Source organism: Podarcis raffonei, chromosome 3 (genome assembly GCF_027172205.1).
Source record: "Podarcis raffonei isolate rPodRaf1 chromosome 3, rPodRaf1.pri, whole genome shotgun sequence".
In the NCBI taxonomy this organism is placed as follows: Eukaryota; Metazoa; Chordata; class Lepidosauria; order Squamata; family Lacertidae; genus Podarcis; species Podarcis raffonei.
The window spans coordinates 24,314,527-24,327,420 of record NC_070604.1 but is presented as its reverse complement, the minus strand read 5'-3'; the positions used below and the strand labels follow the sequence as shown (position 1 = coordinate 24,327,420).

At 41.6% G+C, this 12,894-nt stretch overlaps 1 protein-coding gene across 2 annotated transcripts in view; it reads left to right on the top strand.

The window, feature by feature from the left end:
- CSMD1 (CUB and Sushi multiple domains 1) overlaps positions 1-12,894 on the top strand; it is a 949,519-nt gene that overhangs the window by 297,747 nt on the left and 638,878 nt on the right. For both annotated transcript variants that reach the window (XM_053380819.1, XM_053380818.1), the window contains exon 3: positions 1,003-1,115. In XM_053380819.1, coding sequence (XP_053236794.1) covers positions 1,003-1,115 — 113 coding nt within the window. The remainder of the gene's footprint in view (positions 1-1,002; positions 1,116-12,894) is intronic.

Sequence of the window (12,894 nt, the reverse complement as noted above, 5' to 3'; positions counted from 1 at the left end):
GGATTCCAGCAGAAATCAGGCATGGTTCTTCCTCTCAGCTGCCCAGCCTGCAGCCTGCAGCTTCTCACTTCTAGTTCACACACAACTCAACTCTTGCCTTTGTCTTTCTAACCACCAGTGAGTTGAGGGAGGGAGGCCCACCCAGTTTTATCTGGCACAGAGCCACTTCCTTTGTTACCTTAGTGGCCCATACTTAGAGGGCCGTTACCAAGAAACTTGTCTGGCTATTCCAGCAATTTGAATCCTTGCCGGAGCCAAGAATTCAAAGGGACTCAGACATACAGCATAACCGCCCCCTCCTCTCAACTCACAACAACATTTTTGCCACTCTTTTGTGGCATTATTTTATGCACCAGCCGGTCATATTCAGTGCACATGACAAGTGCAAGAAGTGCTGCTTTCATGTGCTTTGGCACAAAGCTAAACATTTGACAGTGTAACTTTGAGAATAAGGAGCTTTGGCTGCCTGGGTTTGCTCAAGAAGGAATGAAAATGCAAAAACACTATCCAAACAGCAGCACAGGCAGCAAACCAAAGAACAGTGGCTATGGGCAGTTGTGAAAAGTAAAAACAAACCAACAAACCATGATTAATTGTTTGGGGAGAGATGTTGGCTCCATCCCCCAAATCATTTCCAAGGTAGGTATCCAAACCTGTAGTACACTCAGGCCAACATTAATTTACACGCATAGACACACATGTAGACCTCCCTGCTGGGAAGAGAGCAGAGCAAAGCTTAAGTCCTCTTTAATTATAGTCAGGGTGAAGGGTGCCCCCCCAGCTCAGATGTGAAGTGTGCTATTAAAAAGTTTTCAAAAGATTTAGAACTATCAGTGGAGTACCTCCAGATGCTTTTTCAAGTCTTCAGATATTCATCAAAGAAGAGGCTGCCAATATAAACATTTAAATGATGCTCTTTGGGAGTTTTGTTGTTGTTGTTATTGTTGTTGTTACAATTAATAACAAATACTGTGGTTTCTTTTTGTCCCTTGCATCTTGCAGGCTTTCTGGATTTCAGCTGCCATCCTCCATAGTGAGCACAGGATCAATTATGACTCTCTGCTTCACTACAGACTTCGCTGTGAGTGCTCAAGGATTCAAGGCGATATATGAAGGTAGGGTTTAATAACTATTTTTTAATGATCTATTGAAGAAAGTTGGGAGGAAAAAAATGTTTTGAGGATGTATACAGAGTGGTTGGTGAGCCTGTTTTTCCTGTGGATTGACCTGAATCCCAAATTTGAAGGATTATATTTTGTTTATTGGAGTTACCTGTCTTGGTCATATCTGTACTACAATATATTGGAATAACATGGTAAAAAATTGTTTTCAGTGAGTGGACTAGACTGGCATTTATTCAAACCCTTGCATGTTTGTTTCACCTTTATCTTTATATGGATTTGGTTTATTGTACATGATGTTTTCTGAATTCTGGAGAACTTGATGGATATGCGTAGACGCCTGAATATGCATTCAAAAGTTGGTGTGTTTTCTAGGCCCTGATTAATGTGCTTTTCCAGTAGGAGCGGGGAGTAATTCAGATTTATTTTTTTAAGATACCACTACTACTATGATGTGCAGTTTCTATTCTGAGTTCAGATTTTCATAAATCTCTTTCCCCAGGTGGGTAAAAGAATTAAAATCATTTGCACAAGAACACTACAGCTGAAAACAATGGAATTATTCCAAACTTAGTAGAGAGTGAAACTTGTGGTCATTCATAGCAGAGTTTTGTTTTGCTTATTTGATTTAGAAAACAGCTTGCTTCTTTCAGAAAACATTTGGCATGATAATGTTGATATTTGTTGCTCTGCAGTTGTGAGGCATTTGATTCTGAAGTTTTGTAATGGTTGCCGGTCTACATTTCCTGGTTGAAGTTTGTGTTTGCTTTGGCATGGAGAAGTGTATGAAAGAAGGCTTTTCTAGAAATGGTTAAGTTTTGAAAATATTTCGTGTTCTCCTGCAAATAATAATCAAATAATAATTTAAAAAAAATACACAAAAAAAAACCAACCCTAGGCCCAGGACTGGGCAATCTATGAGGCAAAGTGAGACAACCGCCTCAGGTGGCAAGGTCTACCTGGGCAGCTATGCAGATGTTGACCTTTCTTCCTCACTCCCCTAATTCTGATGTAGATCTTTCCTGACCCACTTTTTCCCTGACAAGGAGGGGGAATGCCATTTGGGAGTCTGTCTCAAGTGATGAAATGTCTTGGGCCAGCCCTGCCTCGTCTTTAAAGACATAGACTATTTACCTAAGCCTCTGGATTTCATGGTGTGCCTTGGTGCTATGGTCTTTGGAGGTGCTATGCTATGGAGGAAACCCTATTATTTTGAAATCATCCTTCTAAGCTTCAATATATAAAAGATCAATAACAACTCTTATTTAGAATGCATCTAATAATAATATAAGTTCTAAGGATTTGATAACACATTTATTGGTGGCAGATAGAAAAACAAAAATAATTGTTATGGAAAGATATGTTATAGAGCACTATCAGGGGGGAAAACAAACCACTGTCTCCAAATGTTTGATACAAGGAAAAGCATAGCAGCAAGATTTTAGCACTGTGTGGTGGGATTTTATTCAACATACGATGGACATGGGAGAATATGAGGCAAACAATGAAGTGGTGAGAAGGGTGTGACTAGGGTGATTTACCCTAATTAATTATCCATAGTTGATGAAAACATCTGGAACCATTATGTAAGATTTAGATAAGATATATATTTGAGAGATGCTGTATTATTTGAAGCATTTCCGTAATGGTTTTCTGGATATGAAGTATAATATCAAATTGCACTTTTATTAGAAGATCCTATTTAGAAGACATAGGTCTCTGTGTATTTCTTCCTACTGGATGTCAGTTTTCTTCTAACCCATTCAGTGTGTGTTGGCTATAGGATAAAATATCATCCCTTGTGAAATTCCAGCAATGTCAGCCTGTGGCAGGGCTTTTTCTTGGGTGTGGGTGTGTGTGAGGGGAACTCACTGCAACTCAGTTCTAGCACCTTTCAGGTGGATGCCATTGTCATTCTAAAGAGAAGGAGGGAGGTGTTTGTGCTGAGTTACAGAACCCCTGTTGTCAATGTGGTAATTAAACAAATTCACCTAAATAAGTGCCCGATACTTATGCATAATTTTGGTAGAATTCAGCTGCAAAATGATCAAAATCAGGTGTCTTTTATTCTGAAGATTCTTAATCTGATTTATGAATTCCTGTGGGAAATTGCAGCATTTAGTTCCTCAATTATCTTAAATCTAAACTTTGGGGATCTGCAGTTCATTTAAAAAAAAAATAATGTGTCACATCCTGAGGTCTCTCAGTTTGATATAAGTGGCTGAAAAACAAAATAATCATTTTTATATCTTCTACACTATTAGCTAATTTCCCAGAGGGTTTCTTCACTAGAGGAATTATATCCAATTTCTGCTTCCTTGCTAGTTGATGAGTATCTGCTTTAGCTCATTTTTTCAAAATGTTTTTGTTGCAAAACTTGGCATGTTGGGAAGAGTAAAACTGTCTGCAGCCCCTGCCTGACGCTTCCATTCATTTGTATATTCCACACACACAAAAGACTTTGTTTCCCCATCTGCTTCTGTAGGGCATGTTGCCATTATCCCCATTACTAAGGAAATTAGGCTGGTGCTTCTTTACATTGGGATACACATACAAATGTTTGTACCGTTGAGATGTCATGCAGAGGAACCACATCTTATTGAAAGCAATGCAGTGCAGAGGAAAAACATTCATGTTTAGATGTACAGTTAGATACAAATGTGGGTATAGTTCATTTGCACTGCATTATTTACCTTCAGTGGAATGTTGATTCGAATGCACATCCCAGTGTAAGGCAATTCATTTGCCTTGGCTATATTCTGTTAATAAATAAAATAAAATCAGGTAACATTGAGAAAGGGATGCGGGTGACACTGTGGGTCAAAACCACTGAGCCTCTTAGGCTTGCCAATCAGAAGGTCGGCGGTTCGAATCCCTGCAATGAGGTGAGCTCCCAGTTCCTGCCAACCTAGCAGTTCGAAAGCACATCAAAAATGCAAGTAGATAAATAGGTACCACTCTAGTGGGTAGGTAAACGGTGTTTCCATGCACTGCTCTGGTTTCACCAGAAGCGGCTTACTCGTGCTGGCCACATGACCTGGAAAAATTGTCTGTGGACAAACGCTGGCTCCCTTGGCCTGTAAAGTGAGATGAGTGCTGCAACCCCAGAGTCATCTACAACTGGACTTAACTGTCAGGGGTCCTTTACCTTTACCTTTTTAACATTGAGCCACAGCTTTTCACCTTGGTATGCCCATTGAAAGCCCTCAACACCAGCAATCTGAGAGTCCTCAACACCACCTCTGAGACCAACTCTGTGAGCTCAGGCAGGCAGGAGAGTGCTTTTTAGTGAGGCAGGCAGTAAACCAACAGAATCTCTAATCTGTCACAATTACCCAGTGCCAGGAAGAAACATGCTACCCCCACAACTGGACAGAGAGTCTATAGAGAGAGAGAGAAATCATATAGATCACAGCAACTCCCCCTCCCATCAAACCTTGTGACAAGCAGTTAAGAAAATTGGATGAAAATGATTGCTTCTCTGCTTTTCATCCAAGTGAGTGTGTGGGTAGAGCTTTTTGAAATGCCTCAAGGGGCGTTCTAGAAAGCTGTGCACTTTTCTGAGCTAGTCCACCAAGACACAGGTCAGATAAAGACCTGAGCATTGGGACCAAACTCCTGTTATTCCTTGTAGTGAATTGGTATGGTGGGGCACTTTTGTACACACACACACACACACACACACACACACACAGAGTAAGCAGCGGCAGCTCTCCTGCTGGAAGGTCAGGTAAGCACCTCTATGCTCACCACACTGTCCACTACTGGTCACTCCCAAATTCATCTTGCTGCATTTGAGAAAGATCTTGTCCCAGACTATGCTAAGCATAAGCAATATCCCTTTTCATATACTCTGCAACACACACTCAGCCCTAGGATGGCCATGTGTCCTCCTTTACAGAGTACAGTTGTGTATGAACTGACCCAGACCCTGCGCTTGTCACTTGAAGTGCTTCTCTATGTCCCCCATCCCAGAGAGGTCCGGAGGGTGGCCAAAAGAGAACAGGCCTTTTTTGTGGTGGCTCCCAATTATGGAATGCTCTCCCAAGAGATGCTCGCGTGGTGCCATCACTACATGTATTGAGACACCAGGCAAAAACATTCATTTTTACCCAGGCCTGTGGCTAGTAATCTATTGCCTATTAAAGTGTGGGAAAAATAGACTGTTATTATGATGACTGTTTTTATTAGGGTGTCTGTCATTATGTTTTTTAATCATTGATGTTCTGTAATGTGTTTTTAATGTTGTACACCACCCAGGGGACTGACTTTTGAACATTTTTTCACTTGCTCCAGTATTTTAAAATGTGGTGTTCTTGTGTGAGGCCATCAGCTACTCCGATATAACTTCCATGGGAACAGAACAGTGTCTGTAGAATAGATATCTCTATACTACACCCTGCTGCATAGATTACAGCTCAGGGAAATGGCTTTTTTGTTAGCAACCACAAAGAGGTGGGCGTCATCAATGGTTCCTCTTCATCCTGGAGAAGAGTGACTAGTCGGGTGCCACAGGGTTCTGTCTTGGGCCCGGTCTTATTCAACATCTTTATCAATGACTTGGATGATGGACTCAAGGGCATCCTGATCAAATTTGCAGATGACACCAAACTGGGAGGGGTGGCTAACACCCCAGAGGACAGGATCACACTTCAAAACGACTTTGACAGATTAGAGAACTGGGCCAAAACAAACAAGATGAATTTTAACAGGGAGAAATGTAAAGTATAGCACTTGGGCAAAAAAAAAATGAGAGGCACAAATACAAGATGGGTGACACCTGGCTTGAGAGCAGTACATGTGAAAAGGATCTAGGAGTCTTGGTTGACCACAAACTTGACATGAGCCAACAGTGTGACGCGGCAGCTAAAAAAGCCAATGCAATTCTGGGCTGCATCAATAGGAGTATAGCATCTAGATCAAGGGAAGTAATAGTGCCACTGTATTCTGCTCTGGTCAGACCTCACCTGGAGTACTGTGTCCAGTTCTGGGCACCACAGTTCAAGAAGGACACTGACAAACTGGAACGTGTCCAGAGGAGGGCAACCAAAATGGTCAAAGGCCTGGAAACGATGCCTTATGAGGAACGGCTAAGGGAGCTGGGCATGTTTAGCCTGGAAGAAGAGGAGGTTAAGGGGTGATATGATAGCCATGTTCAAATATATAAAAGGATGTCACATAGAGGAGGGAGAAAGGTTGTTTTCTGCTGCTCCAGAGAAGCGGACACGGAGCAATGGTTCCAAACTACAAGAAAGAAGATTCCACCTAAACATTAGGAAGAACTTCCTGACAGTAAGAGCTGTTCGACAGTGGAATTTGCTGCCAAGGAGTGTGGTGGAGTCTCCTTCTTTGGAGGTCTTTAAGCAGAGGCTTGACAACCATATGTCAGGAGTGCTCTGATGGTGTTTCCTGCTTGGCAGGGGGTTGGACTCAATGGCCCTTGTGGTCTCTTCCAACTCTATGATTCTATTCTATGATTCATTTAAGCCTTTCCTCTGGCTTCTATAATTAGCGAAATATTGATGCTGCTTGTTTGTAGAGAGAGAATTTTCTGAAACTCTTGATGTTGAACTTTTCCGCACTGATGTTTTCTAATTATTATCTTACACCTTGATGAATAGCGAGGGTTTTTTAAAAATCGGTTCTGCTAAAAATATGAGCAATTCGCACATGCTATATGCAATATAGCATGTTATAAACACACATGTGGCCACAGTTTCCTAAAGTAATCAGCACATAAGCATGTGCGCACGCGCACGCACACACACACACACACACACAGAGGATATGACCATATAAGACTACTGATGGATTAGTACTTCTAAAATTAAGCTGCAGAAATATAGTGTCACATGTGGCTTGACTCTTCTATAATTAATATATTTATAATACATGCATTTTTGGTATAGTCTTGCATAGGCTTTTTTTCTTTTTTAAAAAAGGCAATGCACGGGTGACTCAGACATAGGCGGATGCTTGATCCAAGAGGCAGCCCAATGCAACTGAAGCATGATTGGATCAGAACCACCAGATTCCATGTATAAATTCATATGAAATGGATTCCTCTTCTACCTTCCTCTGACCGTTTTTAGCTGTAGACAGTCTTGGCGGCCTCCATTGCTGACTTTAGTTTTTGCAGGCTTGCAATCTTGTCTCCATGCTATATCACAGTATGTGTTCTCTTCACCTGGCAATAGAACCACACTCTGTGCACGAAACATTAGGATTTGTATTTTGAAAGGAAGCTAGGAGAAACTGTTGCCCTTGAGCTCAGTCCCTTATCCAGTGTCCAACCTGATTTATGTTTTCCACTGCAGTGATCACCTAATCTGAACCTGAATGAAGCCTTGCAAAATGAAGTGCACACTGGGTTGAAAAACTTGTGCCATGATCTGTTAAACATTTTGAGAAAGAGAGGCAACTCTGCCTCTATTCAGACTTTAATCCTTTCCATTAGCAGCATTAGTCCTTTTGTTATCTCAACTGCTGCTGGTGATTATAAAGTAGCCTCCCTTTTAAAACGCTTTCAGGAATTGTGTACCAGAATCAAACAAAAGATCAAAGCAAAAACAGCTCCTCCTTAAACCACACTTCCTTCTGTAGTATGGGCTCTAACTTATTTTTGACCCCCCATGACTTTTTCCTTACTTATAGTGATGCATCCTCACTATAAGTGAGGTCTGTTTGAGCATCTGCAAATCACAGAGTTTGTCCCTCTCTGCTTTCGGTGAGGTTAGCAGCAGATTAGGAAGCAAGCTCAATTTAGAAACGGGTCAGCAATTAGGAGCATATTTAAGAAACACTGGGAGTGGGGAAGGAATCATCCCTGTTCAAACATTCTAGGTTGTCTTATAATGCTGGCTGCAAAGGATCATTTTGCCTTATGCTTTTTGCAGAATTATAGATATAAATTAAAGAGTACTCTTTGCACCTGTGCACACCTCTTTGTTTGACACTGTAGAAGATATTCTGATAGAAATAGCATTAGATATGTATTGCATCTGAGTATCCCTAGTAAACTTTGTATTTTAAGTGAGGCATTTACAAGAGTCAGCGGTATAACTAGTCAGCAAGCTAGGTTTGTCTGAAGAGTCTAAACTAGATTTTGATTAGGCATACTGAAAACGACATTTTAAAAACAAAACAAAACCATGGTTGAATTCTTCCAATTACCAAGTTTCTCATGAATGCATGCCCAGCCATTCTATGAAGCAAGGCAAAGTCCTTGTCTCTGGCTGCAGATTGCGAAGGATGCTAGATCACACATCCCCTTCTCATCTGCTTCTGGGCTGCCTGCAAACCCACCCACAGACCCCACAGCTTGCCTGCTCTCCTGCAGTTCTTCAACCAATTCCAAAGAGGAAAAGGTAGACAGGTTCTGCCTGTCAGTGCCTGCAAGCAGCCTGGAAACACAGAAGCAAAAAAAAATACTGTTGCCTTTAAACTGTATCTCCTCCCCCTACTGCAAAGTGGTGACAGCATTTCTGGGGCTCAGCAGGGTTATTTTGCCCTATCATCTCAGTTCCTCACTCTGAGGAAGGACCCTACTGCATCATGAGTTAGGGCCTGCCCTTCCTCTGAATGAGACGTTGCGGGCATAAATGCTGCCCAGGAACCTTGCAAAACTGGGTTGCACAAAACTGGAAGTGGTAGCAAATGTGTAGAATTTGTCCAGTGGGTTGGTGCATGATGAGGAAGGAAGGAGGAGATGGCATGGGAGCCAGAGTTGCAGTATTTGGTGGTCTGCCTCAGCTGGCCCAATGTTTTTGGCTATCTCACATGGATCTTAGATGGCAATTTTTCACTGTCCGTTTTTTTAAAATTGCTTTCAATAGCTTTAATTGTGTTGATAAAAGGTTGGCGTAGGATGGCGGTAAGAGAAAAGGCGATGTTCTTCTCGTGGCACCTGTAGAGAGATTCAGTAGGGCAAACCTTGTGGATTTGTAACAACTGTGACAGTAAATATCCTCAGACAAGACTGCGTACACCCCTGCTGTCTCCTCAAATCCTGCTGAGTTTCGTTACAACTGACCCTACAGAATGGGTGACATTTCTGCTGCACTTCCTCCTTGTTAAAAAATATGTTTTGCATCAAAAGTACAGGCCACATCCTTAAATCAAACCAAGGGGAGAAAAGAAGTGGGTGAATAGACAGCTGCTGTGTGTAGGATGTTAGACTTGTTTTGATGTTGGCACACAGCACTGCCGTAGGAGTTTAGCAAATGGTGGCATCGGTGAGGTAACAGAAAACAAAAAAACACCATTGCTGAGCACAGTTTTGGCTTTAGACTTATCACCAGGCTTTCTGCTGGCAATTAAAGGAATTTTTCCACAGCTCTCAGGGGCTGTTTTGTTTTTAAAGTCCTTCTGAAGCACAAATCTTACCCACGCAGCCTTGTTGCTGACATACTTAACAAAACACAATTGGGGGGAGAAGGAGGGAAGGAACGACTTGTTTATCGGAGTGATCTTTTTATTGGAAAAAAGATTGGTTCTAGGAGCTCAAATGTATAATAGCTTGGAATAGATGTCATGATTACAATGTCAGCTCTAATAGAAAACAAATAATTTAAATTCATCAACCAGTTGTTATGTTTTAAAGTGTATAGTTTGTGTGTGTGTGTGTGTGTGTGTGTATATATATATATATATATATATATATATATATATTTGCACTTGATACATGTTGACAGAAGGAAGGAAGTGGCTGCATTTTTTAATATACTTTAGGATGCTGTACACATGTATATTGCTGAATTATATGTCATCACCACCTTTTCAAAAGCTGTAGCAGCAGTGCTTTATATAACACTCTGGTGATTGTACTCTACTCCAGCATTTCAGAACTGGTATGTCATTTCGGCTGCCTTATCTTTTTAATATTTTTTTTTGAAATTTTCTAAAATTGTTTTAGCTGTAACAAAGGCTTAGATAAGGACAGAATTTCTAGTGTCAGAGAATACAAAGTAAATCATTTGTATGTTGGAAAAGGCTTTTATTCCCATATTATGTGCTCAGTGTGCAAGTGAGCAGATGAGAAGGAAGCCATTATAGATTCCTCACAGGTAGAGTTCTCTACTTTCATTGAGCAAGTCCATGTGCACATTGGCTCTGACAGAACAAGTCCATGTGCACACTGAATCTCTGATGCGCACAGGGAGATCTCTTTTGCACAGAGACTTCCCATTTGTCTTGATGGAAGAGGCAAGACTTCATCACTTCATGTGTGGAACATCCCCTGAAATGGAAGTAATTTAGGATATGCAAGTAACTTATGCCCACAGTTCTTAGGGATTTGGAGATAGAGCTGTAAGCAAAAGGGCAGATAAATACTGGGGTCACAAATGTTAACAGAGCTTTTGCTCACTGCACTTCATCTTGGCTGAACCCAACCCAGCTTCTGTGATGTTGGAGGGATCTGTTTGCTGTTCCATATCTGCCATGGTGCAGTGTTGTACATGCAAACTCAGTGCAGTGGAACCTTGGGTTACGTACCATCCTCCTTGCAAACACTTCGGGTAATAAGCTCTGCTAACCCGGAAGTGGATGCTCCTGATTGCGAACTTTGAAATTGCGAGCAGAAATCGCGTGGCGGAGGCATGGTGGCAGAGGGAGGCCCCATTAGTGAAAGCGCATGTTAAGAATGGTTTCGGGTTAGGAACGGACCTCCGGAACTAATTAAGTTCGTAACTGAAGGTACCACTGTATGGATTTGCTACACTAAAATCATGACACCTAAATAGTTCTGTGATGCATTGCTGCATTGGACTAGTCTGGCAGTCTGAAGTTCTAAAAACCTCTGCTCATTAGCTAAAGTCCCACTTGGGGTATTCTTTAGAGCATGGAAACAGACTTAATTTTCAGAGTGTTTGCCAGTCTGCTGGACATGGAAGAATGCAGAAGCTTCTGAGCTTGGGTTATTTATTACAAACTGGAAAAATCTCCTGAGAATAATGCCATTTGTGGGAAGTGGCCAAAGGAAGCTTACAAGAAAACTATTGCTGCTTATTATTCAACTGATTCTTATGGCTTTCACATATTAATCCTAAGCAGTGCTTTCCCCCCCTAAAATAATGTTTAGGGGTACTCTCATTTTGACTCAAGAAAATCACCATTTTATAGTTCAAATTGGGGAAAATAAATACATTAAATGGACAAAAGTACAAAGATTCACAAAATGTTTAGGGGTATGTGTACCTCTGCGTCCCCCCAGAAAAAAGCACTGATCCAAAGTATATTCACGTTTATTTCTGTGAAGTTTATTTCCAAGTATTATTGACATGCTTATAAATGTCAAGCGAGTAAGTATCAGTGATCTTCACAATTTATGAATTTCTGTATAGCTTAGGTTGTAGAAGGATATAAATAGGTAAATCAATTATAGTGAAAAAGTATAGAAAGCACTTTATGTATTATGCAGTACATGGCGATAATATACTATTAAGGTTCAGTGAACATGCTTTGTCTCATACTTTATTTATTAGTAGCATATTGGTGTGCCTGTGGCAGTAACCTCTTGGGCTATGATCTTATTAAAGCTTGCAGAGGTCAGATATACTTATTACTTGCAAACATTTGAAGTGGCACGAGAAATTTGTAGGTTCACATTCAGAAGGGAACCAATGCCCTCTAATACTCTTTCTGTTGTTTTACTACTGATTATAGTTAGAGCTTTTTATATGCTAATGCAAAAGTGAACAATATTGAATAAGGGTTGACAAGGGTAGGCATCCAGCTTTTATGTGTGTGATGTGGGAAGTAGGTGGTTGTTGTTTTGCAAAGAAAAAAGTATCTCTTGCACCATTCAAATAGTACGTTGGAGAACTGAACTATAAAGACTTATCTTTATTGGTACGGGAGACAAAGCATCAGTAGACTAAGGATCCAAACCCAGTGTCTTTTCCCCACTAAAAGTTTTGACAGTTGCTATGAGGAAGGCAAATAATAATAATAATAATAATAATAATATATCCCGCTCTCCCCAGCCGAAGCTGGGCTCAGAGCGGCTAACAACAGTAAAATAATACAGCATTCTAAAATAAATTCATTATAAAATCAGTTCAAATCAAATTAATGGCAAGCAATTGGGCTAGAGTTCTGAGAGGATTACCAAAGGAGGGAGTCAGGCTGTGCCTTGGCCAAAGGCCTGGAACAGCTCTGTCTTACAGGCCCTGCAGAAAGATGTCAAGTCCCGCAGGGTCTTAGTCTCTTGTGTCAGAGCGTTCCACCAGATCGGAGCCACAGCTGAAAAAGCCCTGGCTCTGGTTGAGGCCAGCCTAACCTCTCTGTGGCCTGGGACCTCCAAGATGTTTTTGTTTGAAGACCGCAAGTTCCTCTGTGGGACATACCAGGAGATGCGGTCCCGTAGGTACGAGGATCCTAGGCCATATAGGGTTTTAAAGGTTAAAACCAGCACCTTAAAGCTGATCCTGTACTCCACCGGGAGCCAGTGCAGCTGGTATAGCACCGATGAATGTGATCTCACAGAGAGGACCCCGCAAGGAGTCTCGCCGTGGCATTCTGCACCCGCTGGAGTTTCTGGGTCAGTCTCAACGGCAGCCCCACGTAGAGCGAGTTACAATAATCCAGTCTGGAGGTGAGCGTGGCGTGGATCACAGTGAGGTCAGGGCGAGAGAGGTAAGGAGCCAACTGCTTAGCTTGGCGGAGATGAAAACCCAGACAGGCCCACTTTGTCTGCAGGCAAATTTCTCCCTGGCCCCCAATACACTGACTGATTAATTCCACAGCAAGGCCACCATATACATGAACTGAC